Source organism: Hemitrygon akajei, chromosome 18 (assembly GCF_048418815.1).
Source record: "Hemitrygon akajei chromosome 18, sHemAka1.3, whole genome shotgun sequence".
NCBI lineage: Eukaryota > Metazoa > Chordata > Chondrichthyes > Myliobatiformes > Dasyatidae > Hemitrygon > Hemitrygon akajei.
The window spans coordinates 28,328,933-28,353,129 of NC_133141.1; the positions used below are offsets into that span (position 1 = coordinate 28,328,933).

Sequence of the window (24,197 nt, forward strand, 5' to 3'; positions counted from 1 at the left end):
AGTACCTAAAGTTCTTAATGTCCAGCAATGTCCTGTGATTGTAAAAAAGATGTTTAAAAGAGACCCAAAAAAAAAAACCCTTTGGTTGGCCCTTGAGAGGCCGCTGCATCCATACACACTGTCATCTTACCAGAAGACACCAGGTTTGCTGGTGACACCACGGTTGTTGACCGAATCAAAGGTGGTGACGAATCGGCATATAGGAGGGAGACTGAAAATCTGGCTGAGTGGTGCCACAACAGCCAGTGCTGATTAAGGGATCAGAGGTGAAGAGGGTCAGAAGCTTTAAATTCCTGGGCATTGTCATATCAGAGGGTCTGTTCTGGGACCAGCACGTAAATGCCATTTCAAAGAAAGCACAGCAGTGCCTCTGGTTTCTTAGTTTGCGCAGATTCAGCATGTCGTCTAAAACTTTGACAAACTTCTCTAGATGTACAGTGGAGAGTATCCTAACCGGTTGCATCATGGCCTGTAGTGCCCAAGAACAGAAAAGCTTCTAAAAAGTGATAGATACAGTCCAGTTCATCACAAAAATGCCCTTCCTGCCATTGAGCACATCTACAAAGAGAGCTTCCACAAGAAAGGATCAAGAACCACCCCCCCCCCCCCCCCACCACCACCACCAATGACCACCATCCAGCCATTCTCTCTTCTCACTACTACCAATGGGAAGAAGGTACAGGAGCATTAGGACCACAGCATGAGGTTCAGGAACGGTTATTACCCTTCATCCATCAGGCTTCTGAACCGGCATGGACATCTTCACTCGCCACAATACTGAACTGATCATTGAACACAACCTATGGACTCATTTACAAGGACTTTGCAACTCATGTTTTCAGTAATGCTTATTTTCTTAATTTTTTTTCTCGTATTTGCACAGTTTGTCTTCTTTTGCACTTCCTTGGTGAGTAGTTTTCATTGATTCTGTTGTACTTCTTTGCTCTACCATGAATGCCTGCAAGAAAATTAATCTCAGGGTTGTATTTGGTGGCATAAACATACTTTGGTAATACATTTACTTTTAACTTTGAACTTTGGTTTTCTGAAAGTGATGACACAGATAGACAGGTTAGTGAAGAAGCTGTTTGACACTCTAGCTTTCACGAGTCAGGGCAAAAGGATCAGGTTGCCCTTCACACTGGTTATTGAAAGCAAACCAGTTGGTGCCTCAAGCAGTTAAGAAGGTAAATGGTATATTGGCCTTCATTGTAAGGATTTAAATCAAAAAGCAAGAAACTCTTAGAACCATGCTTGGTGCATTGTGCACAGTTTTAATCTCCTTACTTAGCACAGAGGGAGTACAACAAAGGTGCAGCAGATTGTCAGATGAGGAGAGATTGGATCAAGCAGGCCTGTATTCACATGAGATTAGAAGAATGAGAGTTGAAATGTGCAAAATTCTGAGAGGACAACAGACTAGAACCAGAAAGGATGTTTCCCCTAGCTGCTGGTGGTGAATCTGTGAACTTCACTACCAGAGAGGCTGTGGAGGCCAAGTTGCTGAATACAGTTTAGAAACAGAAACTTCTGGACACAAAATGCATTAAGAAGTGTGGTGAGAGAGAGAATATGGCTTTGAGATAGAGCATAATGGTCGTACTGAATGTAGAGAAGGCTTGAGGGGCCAAATGGCCTACCCTGCTCCTAGGTTGCTTTGTTTTGTGGACTAAGCCCCTGTTATCTCGTTAAAGGAAGCATGAACTGCAGGCGGACTGATGTTACGGCTGCTCTCTGGAAGCCAGAGGTGAGTACCGTTCCAATAGGAGGTACTGAGATCACACTATGGTACCTGGAGCCCAGTTAGGAGTCTGCAACTTTCCAAAAATAAGGCATCACCATCCAAACCATGCCATCTTCTTAATACTGCCATCAAACAAGAGCTACAAAAGCATGAAGGCCCACACCTCAAGGTTAAACAACAGCTTCTTCTATACTGCTATCAAGTTCTTGAACCCACTCGAAAAACCCGAACGCGACCTCAGACTGGATTTCCTTATTCTCTCTCTCTCTCTACTTGCACTTGTGTTAAGTTTATTTTGTTTTAACTGTGTGTAAATTATGTACACTTCATGTTATTTTAAGTTTATGTTAACTTATATTTGCCGTGTTTGTAACTGTGCTGCTGTTGAAAAATGCTCACTTTCATGACATTTATACCCTGGGTATGTAAATGCCCACAACAATCAACTTGAACTTCTGGAGCTGGAAAACATACATCATTGCTTCTGTTAAGAATATTTATTTATTTAATTTTTAATATGTACACCTTGATGAGAATACTTACAAAATACAAATTCAAATATTAACAAAATTATTTCATGAGAAAGTTCACTAGTACAATCTTCCATTTCTCTTGGATGTGTTGTTCATTGTACAGAGTGAAACCTGGCACCAACTATTGGAAGTGAGTCTGTAACCAAAGAGGAATTTGGGAACTATGTAAGTGGAACAGTATCAGGATTTTCCCTGATATTCTTTCAAGTCCCAAGTAGAATCATCCTTGGTTCGCATAGGACAGCTAGGGCGGTTTCAAGAGACAAAGCCCAAGCACTGCACAGCTTAGGAGAACCTCCACATCTGAGGGCATCTTTGGCCGCTTTTCCCTATGTTGGACAATTCTGCTGTTGATGTGGGCTTGGTACTGTAATAGCAGTGGGCCAATGTTGCTGTCATATGCACTTGGTACCTAGTACCTGCAGTTTCCACTGTAAGATACAGACAGCCCAATTGGTGAAGAACTGAAATGACTTGGTGCTAACTTAAGTTAAACTATGTGATCATAATTTAATTTATATACAAATCCAAAATTTACCTGTGGTTGGAAATCTCACAGACAGGACACCGAGATGGTTGGTGTGAATAGGGTGGATGTTAGCAGTGTCTATGGAGCTCATCGAGGTCACTGTTAGGAATGTGATTTTCCCTCTACCTATCCCCCTACCTCTACCTTCTGCCTCTTCCCTCCTCTACTGCGCCATCCTTTACCCTGTCTCTGCCCTTCAGTCTCTCTCTGCTTCCCAAATCTGTCTTCTGCCCTTCTCCCCCTCTCTTCCACAATCTATCCTTCACACTCTACTACTGCATATGTCCCATTTCTTACTTTCCCTCTATATCCTCACCTCTACAGACTCCAATTTCTTTTCCCAAAAAAGTGAGGCAATACCTACTTAAGTCATTGAGGACTTCAGATCAGATTAGGATTTTCTTAAAGGGGCAGAAATATAAGGTTATTCAAAATTACATTGGGAAATTATGCAGTTTATGAAGGAATCCCTATTGCTAACCACTCCTACCCCATAGCGGAATGTTCAGGGTCTAAAAGGAGCAGATCACGTGTGTATTGTGCTTCAAACACATCTTGAGCACACTTTGAAGTTGAGTAGTGTGATTATCCACCATGAATAGAGGACCCAAGAGGCCTACAAACCCCAACATGTCACCTTCTACCTTATCCCAATAAACAGCAAAATATTTTAATCACCTGTTCTTTGTTGTTGAAGTTGTCCCTGTTTCTTAAACCCATCCTCCCATAGGGTGGCCCACTGGTGCCTATCAAGAAGTGGGCTTGATCCGCTAACTGGGTCATGACCTCACAGTGGCATCACAGGTAGATAGGGTTGTAAAGAGACCTTTTGACACATTGATCTTTATAAATCAAAGTACAGAGTACAGGAATTGGGATGTTATGTTGAAGTTGTATAAGAAGTTTGGAGCATTGTGTGCAGTTCTGTTCACCTACCTACAGTTTGAGCTTGAAAGAGTACAAAGAAAATTTACAAGGATGTTGCCAGGACTTGAGGACCTGAGTTATAGGGAAAGGTTGAATAGGTTAGGATTTTATTCCTTTGAGCACAGGAGAATGAGTGGAGATCTTATAGAGGTATGCAAAATTATGAGAGGTATAGAGTATGCATGCAGACTTTTTTCCTCAGGTTGGGTGAGACTAGAACTAGAGGTCATAGGTTTAGGATGAAAGATGAAGTATTTACAGGGAATCTGAAGGGAAACATCTTCACTCAGAGGATGGTGGAAGTATGGAAGTGGTAGATGTGGGTTTAATTGTAACATTTAAGAGGAATTTCAACAGATACATGGATGCGAGGGGTTTGAAGGCATATGGTGCACATAGATGGAACTAGGCAGATCAGGCTGGTATGGATTAGATGGGCCAAAGGCCCTGTTTCTTTGTTGTAGTACTCTATGACTCCATGACTTAGCGAGGAAGGTCATGTCTACAGTAGTGCCCCTTAACAACAATGAACACTAAGGTTTCAAGTCCTATTGGGAATCTCCACAACCATTTTAAAAGACAGTTGGTCAGGTACACGGATAGGAAAGGTTTAGAAGGATATGGACCAAACACTGGCAAATGGGACTAGCTTGGATGGGGCCTTTTGGTCGGCATGGACCAGTTGAGCCAAAGGACCTGTTTCTGTGCTGTATGACTCCATCACGCGATGTGTGACACACTGGCCCCTGTAATTTAGTTGCGTGTTCCTGTGGTTTGATGGTTCCCAAAAGGAAAGGTGCAGTATCAGACTTTGCCTTTAATTAGAAATAATTTCTTTAAATCGTGATCTAATGAATCAAGTATTCAAACAACTTATTGACAATCATTTACATACGATGCTCCAACTCAGTCACAGTTGAGAAAAGTCATATCAGCAACACAAGCAGTTCTCAGTAATCTCTAACGGGATCTCTTCAGCGGACGGTACTCCCATCTATTTGTTGAAATACCTGACTTTGGTCTTCCACAATCATCATACCGTTCTCATTGTCATGTCTGCAATCCAAGAATGGGACACCCATGGTAACCAAACAAAACCACACCTGCAGAGAGTCAGACAAAAAACAGTCAGGCCCAAGTATGTGGCTCACAGAACCAGAACTCTAAGGGGCTATTTCAGAGTGTAGCTTGAGTATTCTGGATCTGTTTGATAAAATACCAGTCAATAAGGATGTTGCCAGGACTTGAGTGCCTGAGTTGTGGAGAGAAGTTGGACAGGCTAGGACTTTATTCCTTGGAACATGGGAAACTGACGGGTGACATTGCAGAGATCAATAAAATCATGAGGTACATGGACAGGGTGAATGCACACAGTCTTTTCCCCAGAGTTAAGGATTCAAAAACTAGAGGGCTCTGGTTTAGGGTGAGAACAGAAAAATTTATAAGGGACCTGAGGGGCAACTTCTTCATCCAAAGGGTGGTCCATACATGGAATGAGTTGTCAAAAGATGTGGTTGAGGTAGATATAATAACAACATTTAAAATACATTTGCACAAGTGTATAGATAGACGAGAATTAGAGGGATATAGGCCAAAGATGGTCACCATGGGACTAGCTTAGGTGGGTACTTTGATTGGCCTGGACGAGTTAGGCCGAAGGACCTGTTTCCTTTCTATATTATTCTATGACAATATGGAATTAAAGGCTCTGCAGCAGTAGGAAGGGAACTTGGATTAAAGGTAGCAAGCAGAGAGTGGTGGGGAAGGGTTACTTTCTAGACTGAGAGATATGGACAGTGCTGGGACCACTGGATTTTACATATATTCATGACCTAGACTCGGGAGTGCAGGGTAAAATGTCCGAACCTGCTGACGACCCGTGGTTGGAAGTGCGATGGTCTGTAAGGAGGGGAGTGACTGTCTGTTCCAGGTGAGGAACAGTGAGGCTGGCAGAATGGGCAAACAGGAGGCAGATGGAATTTAATACAGAGAAGTGAGAAATACCTGGGTATTGTTAAAGTGTATGGGATCCTGGAATTCATAGAGGCATAAAGTATAAAACAGGAGGATTGTCCTTCTCGGAACAAAGAAGGTTATGAGATTGGGACAAGTAGACAAGATCTGAGAGGCACAATAAACGGCGACTGGAGCTGCTCCTTCACAACTCCAGTAACCCAGGAATGCTGCCTGGGAGAACACGCATCACTGAGCATCCATCCTTGAAGCAGCGCTATCCAGTAGCTGGAAGAGTACTGCTTGTATTGTATGCATGCATCCCTGAAAGGCTGAATCCTAAGGTCACAACTGTGAGGCTAAATGCATTGGGATATGTGCAATCTCGCAATAGTGTACACTGAAGTTGTGAAATGTGTGACAACTGAAACTGATACAGTAATTGTCGATAAACAGAATGCACTCCACCATTCAGGGAACCTGCGGTGAATAAGCTTAATGACACTTAGAATATGATGGTGGACCACTGAACTCTGCGTTAACAAAAAAACGAGACTATGAGGCTCTGTAAATCTCAGTTAACATCCAGAAGACAGTTATTTGGAGAATTTTGATTTATACATGTTTAACACTATAGCCCTGACTCTCCTTTGAGGGATTCTTGATTTAATCTTGGGTTTAGATCTGCAGATAATGCAACATACAATATTATCCGACTTCAACTATTCTGACAGGAGCTTTCATGGAAAAGTGTTGTAAATAACATTTAATCTTGAGCCCCTACGGGCAGTTGGGATTGTCACCTGATCAACTAAGTACATCTGCCACTAATTATAAACACAATCTGGGTCTCAGGTACCTGATTTCTATTTCTATCCACAATAATCACAAGCTACAAGGAGAGGCCTTTGGACTCTCAGGGGAGGTCCTTAGATGACGTCTTCATAAATCTTAAAAGCTCAAAGGAAGCATAATTCTCTACTGCTGGATATACTTGGGAATTGCAGGAATATAAACCTTCACAGTGTTGTAGAGCACTGAGAGCCACACTGCACAGAAACAGGCCCTTCAGCCCATCATGTCAATGCTGAACGTTGTACCCATCTACACCAATTCCAATTACCAGCACTTGATCCATACCCTTCTCTGCCTCCACTACCCACCCCCAGCCCCCTCAGGCAATGTGTACCAGAATCCACTCCCCTTCTGGGTAGAAAATAACTATTTCCTTAGATCCGCTCTAGCCCTTTCACTCCTCGCTTTAAATCTACTGTATGACCTCTGGTTTTCCGGGGAAAAGTTTACTAGTATTCACCCAATCTATGCTTCTCATAATTTGGTATACCTTTCATAACTGGTAACTCTCCCCAACTACATTGATGACTACATTGGTGCTGTTTCCTGCACCCATGCTGAGCTCATCAATTTTATAAATCTAGTGACTTTCACAGTTACAATATCTTGACTATACTTCTTCTCTCCCTGTCATTTGTAAGAATACTATTCCCTTTTCTCAGTCCTCCATCTCCACTGCAACTGTTCTTAACAAGGCGTTCCATTCTAGAACAACTGAGATGTCCTCCTTCAAACAACAGGGTTTCCTTTCTACCACCATCAATACTACCCACATCTCCTCCATTCTCCGCACATCTGCCCTCACCCCACCTTCCTGCCGCCATAACAGTGACAGGGTTCCCCTTGTCCTGATCAACCACCCGCATGCCCCTGTATCCAGCATATCATTCTCCATAACTTCTGCCATCTACAATGGGACCCTACCACAAAGCACAACTTTCCCTTCCTTCTACTCTCTGCTTTCTGTAGGGATTGCTCTCCATACAACTCCCTTGTCCACTCATCCCTCCCCTCTGATCTCCCTCCTGGCACTTATCTCTGCAAGCAGGACAAATGCTACACCTGCCTCTTCAGCTCCTCCCTCACCACAGGGCTCCAAATGGTCCTTCCAGGTGAAGGAACACTACCCCTGTGAGTCTGCCAGAGTCATCTTTTTTTTCTTTACTTCTCGCAATGTAGATTGGGGGATCGCTTTGTTAAGCACCAGTGCTCTGTCCACCACAAAGGGCAGAATTTCACAGCGGCAACCCATTTCAATTTGACTTTTCATTCCCATTCCGACATGTCAGTCCATGGCCTCCTCTACTGCCCGATGAGGCCCCACTCAGGCTGAAGGAGCAACACCTCATATTCCATCTGGTGGCATGAACATCGATTTCTCTAACTTCTTGTAATTTCTTCCCACCTCCCCTTCTCCCTTTTTCCATTCTTCATTCTGGTTCCCCTCACCCCTTTCTCCTCATCCGCTCCTCCTCCTTTCCTTTCTTCCATGGTCCACTGCCCTCTTCTCTCATATTCCTTCTTCTTCACCCCTATACCCCTATCACCTCCCAGCTTCTTACTTCATCTCCCTCTCCTCCACCAAACCACCTTGCCCCTCACATGGTTTCACCTCGTCCTTGCCAGCTCGAGCTCCACCCCTCTCCCCACCTGATTATTATGGTTTCTTCCCCCTTCCTTTTCAGACCTCATGAAAGGTCTCAGACTGAAGCACCAACCGTATATTCCCCTCCATAGATGCTGCCTGACTTGCTGAATTCCTCCAGCATTTTAAATGCATTGCTCAAGAGTTCTAACATCTGCACAATCTCTTGTGTTTATATCTTTCATAATCCTGTCAACTGCCCTCGGCCTCCACGGAAACATATTCAGCTTATCCAGTTTTTCCTCTGAGTTCATCGTTCTTACCAGGCAACTGGTGAATCTCTCTTCATCCTCTCCAGTGTATTTGCATTCCTACTTCCTACAATGTGGTGACCAGAAATGTGCACACTACTCCCAACTTCCATAATCTTTTACTGTATGCTTCAGCTAATGCAGGTACGTAAGCATTCATCATCACCTTATCTACCTGTGCCGTCACCTTTAGGGACCTATGGACTTCTGCACCAAGGTCCCTCTTTTCCTCAGTATTTCCTCAAGCTCTACCATTCAGAGTTTATGTCCTATCCTTATTAGACCTCCCAAAGCACATCACCTCACACACATCAGGATTAAACTTCATCTACCATTACTCTGCCCAATTTACCAGCTGATCAATATCATTCGGCACCCTAAGTTTACCCTCCTCACTATCTACATCACCGGTTTCCATGTCATCTGCAAACTTACTGATCATTTGTCTTACATTCATGTATAGATCATTAACGCATACTGTGCAATGAGCACCAAGAATCCCAGCACTGATCCCTGTGGTACCACTGGTCACAGGCTTCCAATCACAAAAACAACCCTTCGCTGTCACCCTTTGTCTGTAATCACCAAGCCAACTTTGGATCCATAGTCATAGATTCATAGAAATGTACAACACAGAAACAGGGCCTTTGGCCCATTTAGTCTGCACTGAACCTTTTAAACTGTCAACTTGCGTTGGATCTTGGGCAACTGACCTTGTTGAAGACCTTACTGAAGTCCAGGTAGACCACATCAATCCCATTGCCCTCAGCAGTATATTTTCAAAAATTTAAAATTAGTCAGGCACAATCTTCCACCAACAAAACTGTACTGACTGTCCCTGATCAATCCCTGCCTATCTGAGTGTTGATTAATTCCATCCCTCAGCACTTTAGCCACTAAGAGCCCTCATTTTCTTCAGCACTCTCCCCTGAATGTGTAATTCTGGTTGGATCCTGGGTTCCCCATGATTTTCCACATGTTGAAAAGATCCTTGAAGGTGGCAACACAGGCAGATGGGGTGGTGAAGAAGGCATATGGAAATCTTGGCTTCGTTAGCTGGGGCTTGGGCCATAAGAGCAGGGAGGTCTTGGTACAACTATATAAAACATTGATTAAACAGCACTTGGAGTACTGTGTACAGTTCTGGCCACTGCACTATAGGAAGGATGTGACTGCACTGGAGAGGGTGCAGAGGAGATTCCCCAAGATGTTGCCTGGGATGGAGTGTTTCAGTTATGAGCAGGGACCGGGGAGGCTGGGGTTGTTCTCCCTGGAGTGGAGGAGGCTAAGGACGGGGGGACCTGATTTTGGGGTACAAAATTATGAGGGTATAAATAGAGTCATAGAGCACTAGCACAGAAACGGGCCCTTTGGCCCATCTAGTCTGTGCTGAACTGTTATTTTGCCCAAGCCAATTCACCCTGCATGCCCCCCCATCCATATGAATTTCCAAATTTCCCTTAAATATTGAAATCGAACATGCTTTCACCATCTCTGCAGGCAGCTCATTCCATTTTCATTACCCTCTGAGTGAAGTAGTTCTCCCTTGTATTCTCCCTTAAACATTTCACTTTTCACTCTGAATTTATGACTTATAGTTCTAGTCTCACCCAACCTCAGTGGAAAAAGCCTGCTTACCGTATCTACACCCCTCACAATCTCCCCTCATTCTTCTACATGCCACAGAATAAAGTCTCAACCTATCCAACCTTCTCCTATAGTAAGCTTTAAAAATAAGAACCAGGCCTTTGAAAATTAGGGTTAGTACACACTTATGCATGGAGAGTCCTTAGAAATTTGGAATGCTAATTCCCTAACAGTAATTGTTAGTTTTAAAACTGAGACCAATTGAATTTTCTTGGCCAGCAGTATCAAAAGGAAAAGACAGCAAAGAAGTTAGGCCCACCATGTCATCAAACAGCAAAACTGCCTGTGGTACCCATATTTCCAAATAAAGGAGGGAATAGAACTTACCAAGTAAGACACAAAAGCCAAATAGGCAACTGCCACAATAGCTGCTACAATGTAGATTGCCATGATACTCAGATTTGAAACGAAATCGATCACAAAATAAATGTTAATGCAGCAGATGATCAGAATGATAACTCCACCGATGATCTTCCAAACACTGGAGGAAAATAGAAAGAATCCAGGAGACATAAGTGTGGCACCAAGTAATCACACAGCTACTGTATGTCAGCTCTACTGTGGTGAACAGCTAGGTGACATCTGCTCCATCTGGGGTGATGTGGTGCAATGTACGCGCTTCTTTCAAACCAGGGACCTGACATCTGGACACTTGTTCATTGCCAGTCTTAGTGGCAAACCAAAAAAAGCATTGAAACCAATTTTCTTGTTAACAATGCAACACAGTGGCTCTGTTGTTCAAGTGCCTTTACTTCTGGTTCTTTTTATACAAATTAAGCATTAATGGGTTAACAGAAAATAGATTGGTTCACCACACAACCAACCCGACAGAGGGCCTTGCCAAGAGTGGTAGAAGAGGTATTAGGGGCATTTATGAAGCTCTTAGAGCAGCACATGGATGGTATAAAAATGGAGGGCTATGTAGAAGGAAAGGGTTAAGTTGATCTTAGAGTAGGTTAAAAGAATAGCACAATATCATGGGCTGAAGGGCCTGTACTATGCTGTAATGTTCTGTGCTCTATGTTCTATGTCTATCATGCAAACCTGGAACAGTACTTAGTTTTGATACATTTCTCCCACACAGTGTTTCAGTTTATTATTGCTGGTTCATGCTCTTCACCAATATGGTCATTCTTTATGTACAGACTAAGTGTCATACTACTTACAGACCGTTGACGAAGTCATTCATTATTGAGGTCATACTGGTAAACGTCAACACTGGGATCAACGCAAACGGCAGCTGCAGAGAGTTGAAAGGTTATTTGTTCGAGCTGGGGACAGTGTCGTTGTCAATAAACCAGAATTACGCATATACTACTGAAATAAAATGCTGCCTTCCTCACCACTAGAACAGTCCACTTGGGAAACAGGTGCAATAAAATTGTACACTAAACCACAGCTTTCAGAAGTAATCATGTGAAACTATGTTTCTTCAAGAGACAACAACTTGTCCCACTCCATTGGCGGATGTGCTGTTCAGTATTTGATCATCTCCAGGTGGATGTGCCCTTGTAACCAGCAATGCATGAAAGCATTGGATAATGTGCCTGGCCAGGTGATTGGAGTTTCAGTGGGAAACCACTTAGGGAACAATAACCTCAACTGTAAGTTTTCAGCTGGTTTTGGATGAGGATAAGTCTAGACATCAAAGGAAAGTGCTTAAATAGAGAAACTAATTACAACAGTATTGGGCAGAAGCTGGGGAGAATAGGTTGGGAGCAGCTATTACTGAGCAAGTCCACACCTTAACATGTGGAAGTTGTTTAGAGACCAGCTGGTTAGAATTCAGGATCAATATGTTCTTGTGAGGGATAAAGACAAGGACAGCAAAGTTCAGGAACTTTGGATGATGCCAGTTTAGTCAAAGAGGAAAAGGAAGTGTATAAGGGCTTAAGAAGCTGAAATTGGACAGGCCACTTGAGGAATATAAAGGAAGCAGGAGAGAACTTAGAGAGTCAGGAGGGGTAAAAAGGGCCATGGAATGTCCTTGTTGATTCAGATTAAAGATAATTTTACACCTACATAAAGACAAGAGGGTAGCAATGGAGAGGGTAGGACCACTCAAGGACAAAGGACAGAATTTGTGCCTGTGGACAGAGGAAGTGGATGATACTAATCGAACACTTCACATCAGTATTCACCAATGAGAAGGACATGGAGGATAGTGAGATCAGGGAGAGATACACTGATATTCTAGAGCATCTTGATATCAAGAAGGCGGAGGTGTTAGGACTCTTGATGAACATTAAGGAAGATAAGTCCCCAGGGCCTGCTGTGATCTGTCCCAGGTTATTGAGAGAGGCAAGGGAGGAGATTGCTAGGGCCTTGACAGAGATCTCTGTATCCTCTTTAGTCACAGGTGAGGTCCCAGAGGACTGGAGAATAGCCAATGTTGTTCTCCTGTTTATGCAGAGCCACAGGGACAAACCAGTAAGTTAAAGGCCAGTGAGCAGTGGTAGGGAAATTACTGGAGAAAATTCTTAGGGATAGGATTTACACACATGGGGAAAAGAATTGACATTAGAGATAGTCATCATGGTTTTGTGCAGGGGAGGTCATGTCTTCCCAACTTAATTTGAATTTTTTGAGCAGTGGTGATTGGTGGGTAGGGTGATGGATGCTGTCTACATAGACTTTACTAAAGCATTCATCAAGGTCCATCATGGCCAGCTGGTCCAAAAGATTATGGAATCCATGGAGACCTAATAGATTGGATTCAGATTTGGCTTGGCGATAGAAGACAGAGGGCTGTGGATAATGAGGAATGTTATCAAAGGATTCAATGTATAGATCCATTCAACATTTATTTATTTAGAGAGACAGCACAGAACAGGCCCTTCGGCCCAATGAGCAACACCGCCCAGCAACCCACTGATTCAACCTCAGCTTAATCACAGGACAATTTACAATGATCAGTTAACCTACTAACAGGTACATCTTTGGACAATGGGAAGAAACTGGAGCACCAAGAGGAAACCAATGTGTTCACAGGGAGGAGGTACAAACTCCTTACAATAGACATCAGAATTGAACTCTGAACCCTAACGCCCCGAGCCATATGGTGTTGCACTAACCGCTATGCAAATGTGGACAAATAGAGTTCTGTTGCGCTTTGGGTGGTCACATGTGAGAGGAATGTACTGTAGATAATAAATGGCAGGAACTTTGCTAGCATTAGTGTACAGAAGAATCTTGGGGTGCAAGTCCATATCTCTCTGAAAGTGGATCAGGATAAGAAAGGCATGTTGCAAACTTGCCTTTATCTCTAGTGGGTGTTTTCCAATTCAATGAAGAGCCAGTCACAGCCCAGCCCTGCTGTAGCTTGAACAGAGAGCAGCAGTGTGAAGAGTGACTGCAGATGACTAAGGGAAGGTGAGGGCGATATATTGTACGAGACTTGGAGAGGAAACAGACAAACCTGAGGAGAGGGGTGCTGGGTGCAAGGAGCCGCTACTGCCCTCCAGGCACGAGGATGCTTGGAAGTTCTGAGCCAGGAGTGAACACCTAGCCATTGAATGCCTGTACTTTGTGGAAGAACATTGGCCTGGTGGCTGGTTGGGCTCATCCAGGCGTGCTGAGAGAGCATAAATGAAGTCCCCACTCCTTGGGTATGGAGTTTGAGTGCTGCAGCGAGCAGCAAACTGTGGGATGTGACAGAGGTCAGCAACCATGATCCTGACTTCACCTGTGAGAGTGGCTCAGGTTGTGTTTGAGGTCACTAAAGGTCACAGGTGTTAGTGAGGGCTCTCCTATGAACTTGCATACACACTGCTGCTGATAAATGTGGGTCCCTGTAAACTTGCTCACTTTGCCGACTGATCAATATCATTCTTTAACCTGACACTACCCTCCTCACCATCAAAAGCAACACTGCTTTTTGTGTCATGTACAAGCTTACTAACGAGACCTCCAACATTGACATCCAAGTCTTGATGCATTACAACAAACAGCAAGGGTCCCAGCGCCAATCCCGATGATACACTTCTGGTCAAAGGCTTCCAATCACATTAATAACCCTCCAACACCACTCTTCATCTCCAATCACCAAGCCAATTTTGACTCCAATTTACTAACTAACTTTTAACCTTTCAGTCCAGCTCTCCATGTGACACCTTGACAAAAGTCTTACTGAAATCCACACCGACTGCATCAACTGTGTTGCTGCCAATTCTACAAATGTTACCTCTTCAAAAAACTCAATTAAATTGGTCAGACAAAGCCATGCTTTCTTTGAATTAATTCCTACCTTACTTACCAAGTGCAGCTTAATGTCATTCCTCAGAATCTGTTCCAATAGCTTCCTCACCACGGATATCAGACTCAGTAATGACCTGGCTTATTCCTGCTGCCCTTGTTGAAAAAAAAGACACCACGTTCACTGTCCTCCAGTCATCTGACACCTCACCTGTAGTCAGTGAAGATCTAAACATCTCCAACAGGATCCCAGCAATCTCCTCCCTGCCTCCCATAGCAGCCTGGGATACACCTCATCAGGCCCTGTGGATTTATCCACCTCCATACCCAACGAGATGACTAATATCTCCTCCTTTTTAATGATAATGTGCTCTCAAGTTTCACTATTCCTCTTTCTAAAATCTCCAGCCACAATGTCCTCCCAGTGAATACAGATGAAAAGTTTCAGAGAAGGCTTCACCTACGCTCTCTGGCTCCATGCATAGATTGCTCCTTTGGTGTACAAGGCCTGTTGGAAGTTGGTCTGGAGTGTGGGGAAGTCACTGGGAAGGGGAGGCAGGCCATGAGTTCAGTGGGAGCAGCGAGGGTGCACAGGGAACTGCAGCAGCCTGGGGAACAGCATAGTCTGAGCATTGACCCTTTAAATGCCCGGTCTCAGGGGGCCTGGGGTCAGTGAAAGTTGGTTGTTCCATGAATAAACAAGGACATGGCAGCACAGTGGTGGAATGGGTAGAGCTACTGCCTCACAACTCCAGAGCCCTGGGTTCAATCCTGACCTCAGCTGTTAAGGCAGAATTGATGGCTTTGAGGCCAAGTTTGCAGATAACAGTCAGAGGGGCAGGTTGTGTTAGGGAGCAGGGAGCCTGCAGGAGGATTTGAACAGATTGGGAGAATGGGCAAAGAGGTGGCAAATGGAATATTGTGTAGGGAAGTGTATGGTCATGCACTTTGGTAGAAGGGATAAAGGCGTACACTATTTTCTAAACAGAGAAAAAAATCAATAATCAAAGGTGCAAAGGGACTTGGGAGCCCTCATGTTGGATTCCCTAAAGGGTAACTTGCAGGTTGAGTCAGTGGTGAGGAGGGCAAATGCAATATTAGCATTATTTCGGGAGGACTAGAATATAAAAGCAAGGATATAATGCTGAGGCTTTAAAGGCTTTGGCCAGACCGTGCTTCAAGTATTGTGAGCAGTTTTGGGCCCCTTATCTAAGGAAAGGTGTGCTGGCATTGGAGAGGGTCCAGAGGAGGCTCACGAGAATGATCCAGAGAACGAACGGGTTAATGTATAAGGAGCGTTTAATGGCTCTGGGCCTGTACTCGCTGGAGTTTAGAAGGATGTGGGGGAGGATTTCACTGAAACCTACAGAATATTGAAAAGCCTAGTTGGAGTGAACATGGAGAAGATGTTTCCTAATGTAGGAGAGTCTAGAATTGAGGAGTGTCCATTTAGAACAGAGATGAGGAGGAATTTCTTTAGCTAGAGGGTAGTGAATCTGTAGAATTCACTGTCACAGATGGCTATGGAGGCCAAGTGATTGAGTATATTTAAAGCAGAAGTTGATAGTTTCTTGAATAGTCAGCGTGTCAAGGGTTATGGGTAAAGGAAGGAGAATGGGCCATGATGGAATGGTGGAACAAATGTGATGAGCCAAATGGCCTAATTCTGCTCCTATGGCTTGTGGTTATCTGTGTGGAGTTTGCATATTTTTCCTGTATCCACATGGTTCCCACCTCCCAAACGCCCACCCCAGGCACTCCATTTTCCTCCCACATCTCAAAGGTGTGTAAATCAGTGGGCTAATCAGCCACTGTAAGTTGTCCCTTAGTATGTGAATGAGGGTTAGAACCTGGGGGAAGTTAATGGGGATGTGGGGAGAATAAAATGGGATCAGTGGAAATGGATGATTGATAGCCAGTACAGATTCAGTGGGCTGAAGGGTCTGTTCTCATGCTGTATCTCTCTATGGATCTGTGAATGATGTTTCCTGGACCAAAGATGTTGAAAATCCCCCTGGTATAGCTAGAAATAGGTGTTCCTGTTACTGATGACATTGATGTGAATTTCATACCAGAATCACTGTTCTAATCCAAACGAAGCTCCTGACAGAATGCCCTAAACAGCACTGAGGTCTGGAAATGGTCCCGATATTTTTCTGCCCCATTTAACCATTTTTTTCAGCATTGAAAATGAATTTTTACACCAATGTATAACTGATAAAGTGGATGATAAATACATTTTCCAGTCAGCCACTCATTGACTTCTCCAGCAGTTTAGTGATATCATTGTTTCAAAAGGACCTTTGCCTGTAGAGGTACAACACAGAGCCTGCAGGAGTAAGATGCCCCACCAGTGTAGGCCAGCCTAGGGATTACAGTCATAGTGAAAGCTTCTCACCTGCAGACTCATCAGAACATTCAGCAAATCATTCATTCCTGTCAATGTGTCCACATTCTGGAAAACAGCAACCAACAAGGTGGGAGTGATTGCGATTGTCCGGGTGAAGACCACACGAGCAAAGCGAGACCACTTGAGGTTCAAGAAACCCTGAGGAAGGGAAACAAGATGTTAAGATGAGCAGGTTGGTGTGAGAATGCTATCTGCAATCACCCTTACCCCACTCCCATCTGGATCCAGCTGCCCTTTACCTTCCCCATAATAGTTTCCATTCTCACCTTCCTCATAAGTCAGTGTCCAGCCGTGACAGCCCTGCGTTCCTGCTTATCTCCCTCTAGCAGCTTTCTCCACCTTCACCCTCCCCCCCCCCCCCCACCGAATACCTGGCTCCATCAGCCTCTTTGCTATGTGCTTCCATATATCACCCACCTGCCCCTGTCTCCCAACCCCACCCCTCCCTCCATTTGCCTGTCATTCTTCACTCCTCCTCAGTCCACCATACACCCACTGGTTCCCTGTCACCCCTCTCCCTCCCCTTTCTATGCTGGCCATCTTCCCTTTCCACTCTGTCCCAATGCAGGGTTTCAACCCGAAACGTCGACAGCCCCCTTCCCCCCCCCCCCACAGATGCTGCCTGACTCGCTGAGGTTCTTCAGCAGACTATGTCTTACTCCAGATTCCACCATCTGCAGTCTTGTGTGTCTCTGCTTCTCACTGAATCTTGCCTCCCCCTTCAGTTGCTGGCTATGTAACAGTGCAATCTGGATTGTCACGCGATGAATACACAAGGCATTGTAGCTGGCCCAGTTGTGTTCATTTGCCCCAACAAAACAAGGCCTTCATAATCCAAGCAATAAATGGTTTAATGCAACACACACAAAATGCTGGAGGAACTATGGAACTAGGCAGCATCTATGGAAAAGAGTACAGTCGATGTTTCGGGCCAAAACCCTTCAGCAGGACTGGAGAAAAAATGCTGAGTAGATTTAAAAAGTGGGGGGAAGGGAGAGAGAAACACAAGATGATAGATGAAACTTGGAGGGGGAGGGATGAAGCAAAGAGCTGGGAAGTTGACTGGTGAAAGAGACAGAAAGCCATGAAGAAAGAAAAGGGGGAGGAGCACCAGAGGGAGGTGATGGGCAGGCAAGGAGAGAAGGTGAGAGAGGGAAAAGGGGATGGGGAAATGGTGAAGGGGGGTTGGGGGGCATTATCAGTAGTTTGAGAAATCAATGTTTGGATTCAGAATGATTTAATGTTTGGCTTGACGAGTAGCTAAAGTTGTTTCATTATTGAAGAAAAGAAATAGGGATAACCCTAGAAACTACAGATCAGTGTGAAGTTCCTAGAGAAAATTTTTTAGGGACAGGATGAATGAGTATTTGGAAAACCATGGCCTAATTAGGGACATTCAGCTTTGCTTTGTGTGGGGCATGTTGAGTTTTACTGAATTGATTGAGTTTTTCAAAAAGGAGAGGAAGGTGATTGATGAAGGTAGAGCAATGCACACAAAAAGCTGGAGGAACTCAGCAGGTCAGGCAGCTTCTATGGGAATGAATAAACAGTCGATATTTCGGGCCGAGACCCTTCATCAGGACTGTCCAGCCCTGAAGAAGGGTCTTGGCCCGAATTGTCGACTGTTTTTCTCATTCCCAAAGATGCTGCCTGACCTGCTGAATTCCTCCAGCATTTTGTGTGTGCTGCTTTTGATTTCCAGCACTTGCAGAATTTTATTTGTTTATGATGAATGTGAATGCTCTCTACATGGATTTTAGTAAGGCACTTGATAAGGCCTTCATCAGAATCTCATACAGAAGATTAAGATGCATTGGATCCACTGTGACTTTGTCATTTGGATTCAGAATTGGCTTATCCATAGAGGACAGAGGGTAGTGGTTGATGGGAATTATTCTGCCTGAAGGTCTGTGACAAATGGTTTTCAGCAGAGATCTGGGGTTTCTGATATACTGTATATAAATTACCTGGATAAAAATGTAGATGAGTGGGTTAATAAGTTTTCAGACAATACAAAGGTTGTCAGTGTTGTAGATAGCATAGAAGGTTGCTAAAGGATACAGCAGGATATAGATCATTTGCAGATATGGGCAGAGAAATGGCAGATGGAATTTAATCTGTGAACAGTTGTACTTCGAGGGATCAAATATAAAGGGACAGTATACTGTTAAGGGCAAGGCCTTTAACAGTATTGATGTACAGATGGATCTTGGAGTCCAAGTTCACAGCTCCCTGTAAGTGTCTACACAGGTTGGTAGGGTGGCTAAGGTGGCATATACCATGCTTGCCTTTATTAGTCAAGGCGCTGAATTCAAAAGTCAGAAAGTAATGTTGCAGCTTTATAAAACTCTGGTTAGGCCACATCTGGAGTATTGCATTTAATTCTGGTCTCCCCATTATTGGAAGGCTGTGGAGGCTTTGGAGAGGCGTGCAGAAAAGATTTACCAGGATGCTGCCTGGGATTAGAGGAATGAGCTAAAAGGAGAGTTTGGATCAGTGTTCACTATGGGAGAGACCAGAACTAGATGCAATGCTCATGATGGGAGAGACTAGAACAGGGGTGGGCAAACTTTTTGACTTGTGGGCCACAAAGGGTTCTAAAATTTGACAGGGGGGCCGGACCAGGAGCAGATGGACGGAGTGTTTTGGTAATACACCTCATAAGAGAAAATAAAATATCATGGGATATGTAGAAAACATGTGCTTTAATTTCAATTGAAAATGAACAAATGCATTACAACAAAATATCTGTCTTTGAAGTCCCATGGTATTTAGCTATTTATTGAAATGACTTTTAAAACACTGAAAATTAAATGAATAAAATACAGCTTTTTTTAATAGTAACAGTTATTATTTTAAAGCACTGAAAATTCTGTTATCCTTCAAGATATTATCATCATCACTCTCCTCCTGACTGTCTTTATTTCAAAAACGGTAGGAGATGCAGGTCTACTTGTCCTGCTCCTTCTTATTCAATTGTCCCCTGTGCCAAAACTCAACAACGACCAGCACAAGGACAGAACAGTGACAGCGTGCCAGTATGCGGAGCGCGTTATTTGATCTGGAGCGCATTTTTTATTTTGAGAACGTACGTGCACCTGCGCACTACTCATGTCCATCACTTAACAGAAATGACATGTAACATGTAAGGCTTATTGAAAAAAATATTTTCAAATGCATTTTTTACATAACACAATGAAGAAACTTATTTTTAATTTCAGTGGGAACAGTGTTGTTGGTCTCCCTTTTTAGCCAGCGCATCAAAGTCTGGATTTAGTTTTGTTGTGGCGATTCTCAGGATGGATCTGAGGTGTTAACAAGGTTTATTAATATAATTTCATCAAGTTCTGCGGGCCGGATTAAAAAGCTTAACGGGCCGCAGTTTGCCCATGCCTGGACTAGAACTAGGTCCAGTGTTCACAGTGGAGATACTAGAAATGGACCCAGCGCTCACTGTGGGAGAGACCAGAACTGAATCCAGTGTCTCACAGTCAAGCCTTGTACAGTTTTAAAAGTATTTATTCTCAGTAAACCCCATGGTATCTTAAATTTGCAGTTTACTGAACAAAGTCAAAGTTTACCTCCATGACAAACTGTCCAGTGTATGTCCCTGACATGGTTGAACTCTGACCTGCAGCCAAGATGCCAATGGCCCAAATGTAGAGAGCAGGAGCTCCGAAATAGCAGCCCAGCACCACACCCTGTGAGCAAAGGAAAAGGGTGGTTAACTGACTTGAGTGCAGCCATAATGTTGATCTGCAAACTTCTTTGTTTTCTAGAATCAGATGGCACTGCTGCTATCGCTGGAAGGAAAGAAACATCTCTCAGATCATCAATACATCCTTGTCACTCAGTTTGAGCTTCTCCTCTGACCTTTCATGCCTGGAACCAGCCCAGAGAAGCTGTTTAGAATCATTTCCATTTCCAAAGTCCAGGATACAAAAAGAATCACTGATGACTTTATTTGCCTTTGCTGCTGTTGTTCACCCTCCAAGTAACCTGACTGATTTATACACTAAATGTCCTACACCATCTGTTTCCCAGACCACTCATCTCCTCAGCACATTGATGTGTCTTTCACTCTCACCATTGTTAAACCTTAACGATTGGTGTCATCTGCAGATCTTGGTTGAAGATATGAGTACACAGCAAAGCCAGCTGGAACACCAGTGCACTTTGCTCCAACCATCCATCACATCTCTCTGTTTATTATTCTTATAGAGCCATTAAGCCTGGTAAAGACTTGTAAGTACCCAAGAACACATGTAAAGACACATAAAGTCTCAAAGCATCAGAGAGGCCCTAAGAGGTCTGAAGAATAAAGCAAGGCCTTGAAAATACCTAGGGAAATTCTCTAAAAAGCTTGTCAGAAAACTGATACAGTCTTGTAAAGATTTGCAATAATCTGCAGCGATTCATAAAAAAACTGAAAAGAGCAGACTTGTAAAATCCAGTGGACTTGAAAATATATGAAGATCCATAAAATCTCCTATTATCCCAGACGATCTATAAATGGATCATAATGACCTGTGCAGACTCGTAAAAACCCTTGGATCTAATGAAGATGCATATACGTACATAAAGATGAATGAAGGCCTATAAATAAAGTGTTGTATATATGAAATATTCATACAACGCTTTCATACAACACCCTGTGTATGAAAAGAATTACACAGGGGAAGAGATTTCAATATAGGTGCACGAAGTCCTGTAAAGTTTATAAATGACTATACATATTGATTAAGAAGCATAAAGACTTGTAATAAAAAGTGTAAAGACTTGTGGTTATGAGTTGAGATGATTAAATATCACAGAGAGTATGTGAAATCAAGGAATGTCCCAAGGAAAGCCAACAGCAATTGTAATGGCCTGCTGGAATCCATAAAGACTTACACAAACTCAAAGTAACTAAAGACCTGTAAATGCTTATAAATATTTGTACAATTATGTTGTATAATTCAACTTACAGCTGTTCAAATCTGTAGCCTTCAAGATACATAAAAAGGCTCTGGACTTGTAAAACCCCAAATGCTCACTCTCCACCACTGGGCCATGACCCCATCTCCCCTCATCACTGTGGCCCTAACCCCATCACAACAACCAGCAGCTGGTGACCACGTTGCTGTCTAGCAGAAATCCAGTGATGGAACTCAAGGGAGACATGAAAGCTGGGGATTTGGGGAAGCAAACAGTGATTTCCAGAAACATACCCACATTACAAAAGGGGAGGTGTCAGCAGTATTAAAGTTAATAAAAGTTGATAAATCCTCAGGGCCAGACATTGTGGGAAGTGGGTTAAGGAATGGCAGAAGGAATTTAATTCAAACAAGTGTGAACTGATGCATTTTGGGAAGCTAAACCAGGGCAGGGCTTGCACAGTAAATGACAAGGTCCTGGACAGTGTCGTAGAACAGCAAGAACAAGTATGTTGTTCCCAAAAAGTGGTGACACAGGTAGACAGGGCAGTGAAGAAGCTGTATGGTACGTTTGCCTTCATTGGTCGGGGCACTGAGTACAACAGTTAGGATGTTATGTTGCAACTTCATCAGTTGTTGGTAAGACCACACTTGGAGTAATGTGTGCAGTTCTGGTCACCTTCCTATAGCAAGGATGTCATTAAGCTTTAAAGAGTGCAGAAAAGATTCATGTGGATTTTACTGGGACTGAAGGATTGAGTTATAAGGAGAGACTGGAAAAGCTGGGACTGTTTTCCCTGGAGCGAATAGAAGAGGTCAGGGATGGGAATGTGAAAGTGAGAGCAGGGTGGAAATTGGAAATGATTTATCATTGTCACCTGTACCCAGAGAGAGTGAAAGATTTTTATTTACGTGCCACCCAGACAGATCATGCCATACATCATCAGTACATTGAGGTAGGCAACAGGAAAACATCATGCAGATTGTAGTTGCCACCTATGCCATCCCAGTGAAGCCCAGTATAAGCTTGGGGAACAGCTCTTCATCTTCCACCTGAACACATTATGGCCCTCAGAACCCAAAGCCGAATTCAATAAATTCAGATTGCCTTCCTTTTCTGTTTGTATCAGGTTGGCACAACATCATGGGCTGAAGGCCCTGTACAGTGCTGTAATGTTCTATGTTCTAACTGGCCAGTTTGGATGAAGGTTCATCAACCTGGAAGTTCACTCTGTTTTTTTCCCCTTTCTACAGATGCTGCCTGACCATTGAGTACTTCCAGAATAGAACATAAACCATGGAACACTCCAGGCCCTTCGGTCATGATCTTATGCTGACCTTTTAACCTGCTCTGAGATCAATTTCACCCTTCCCTCCTACATAGTCCTCCAATTTTCTATTTACTGTGTGCTTATCTAAGATCCTCTTAAATACCTCCAATGTATCTGCCATGCACTCACCACTGTCTGTGTAAAACACTTACCTCTGACATCCTCCCTAAACTTTCCTCCAATCACCTTTAAATTATGCCCTCTCGTATTAGCTATTTCTGCCCTGGGAAAAAGTCTCTGGCTGTACTCTTGATTTATACCTTGTATATCTCTATCAAGTCACCTCTCATTCTCCTTCACTCCAAAGAGAAAAGCCCGAGCTCGCTCAACCTATCTTCATAACATAATTGTTGTTCTGCTTTTTTTCCCAGATTTTGAGCTGTTCAGCCTTCTGATCTCTCCTCTGCTTCTCTGGAGCAGAGCCCCGATCCAGACCACTGGGCGTCAGGTATTAGTAGCAAGCCCAGCCATGGCTGGCACTCACGAGGATGTCCTCCGAGCAAGTCTGGTTTTATTGCAGTCATGGTCCGCTCCTGGCTATATCTGCTTTCAACATATGCTGCTCTCTTCTTAGAGCAATGAAAACAAATTCTTATGCCAGTCCCGTGTCTCTAATAGATCCGCATAGACCAGTAAAGACCCAGAGAATGGCGCAAAGGTAAAAAATTCCAATGCATAGACTGTGCAACGCAGACCTGTAGGATATATAAAGATACCTTAAAAACCCAAAAGACTTATTGAGGCTCAAAGAACTGTTATGGGGTTAGAAAAAATTCCATTAAGTGGTTGTAAAGAGCTGTAATGAGTTGCAAAGAAACACACTAACCAAAATTAAGACCCACTCATGAGTACAGGCTCCTCTGGTGCACTTACCCCTTTGTAAATATCAACGCTCAGAGTCTTGTTATCGATTGGGAAGAGATCAGAATGTGGACTACTGCTGTTTGCACACACCTCATGCTGCAGGAGGAAAAAAAGGAAAATATCAGCCACATTTAGAGACACAGTCTTTCCTCGGGGGCTTTCTCTTTAAAACCACTTGTCATTTTTGGACAACTGTTGGTGACGCTCAGCATTATGACATCGGGCAGGAAACAAAGTGGCACTCAGGATACCAGAAGTGTTTTGACATTATGGCATCTATATGTGATCAAGTCACTTTGGTAAACTGCTACAAATGTAACACGAAGATCCCAGAGTAAATGATATCAGCCATCAACAGACTTATTGTAGACAACCAGAATCAGGTTTATTATCACTGG

General features: G+C 43.5%; 1 protein-coding gene across 3 annotated transcripts in view; it reads right to left on the minus strand.

The window, feature by feature from the left end:
- Positions 1–2,269: 2,269 nt before the first annotated feature.
- The window catches only part of LOC140741229 (natural resistance-associated macrophage protein 2-like), a 90,601-nt gene continuing 68,673 nt past the window's right edge, over positions 2,270–24,197 (minus strand). For all 3 annotated transcript variants that reach the window (XM_073071189.1, XM_073071190.1, XM_073071191.1), the window contains 6 exons: positions 23,809–23,895; positions 20,270–20,389; positions 16,677–16,826; positions 11,251–11,324; positions 10,412–10,565; positions 2,270–4,836 (listed from right to left, as the gene is read on the minus strand). In XM_073071189.1, the coding sequence (XP_072927290.1) occupies positions 4,708–4,836; positions 10,412–10,565; positions 11,251–11,324; positions 16,677–16,826; positions 20,270–20,389; positions 23,809–23,895 (714 nt within the window). In that variant the 3' untranslated portion in view covers positions 2,270–4,707. The remainder of the gene's footprint in view (positions 4,837–10,411; positions 10,566–11,250; positions 11,325–16,676; positions 16,827–20,269; positions 20,390–23,808; positions 23,896–24,197) is intronic.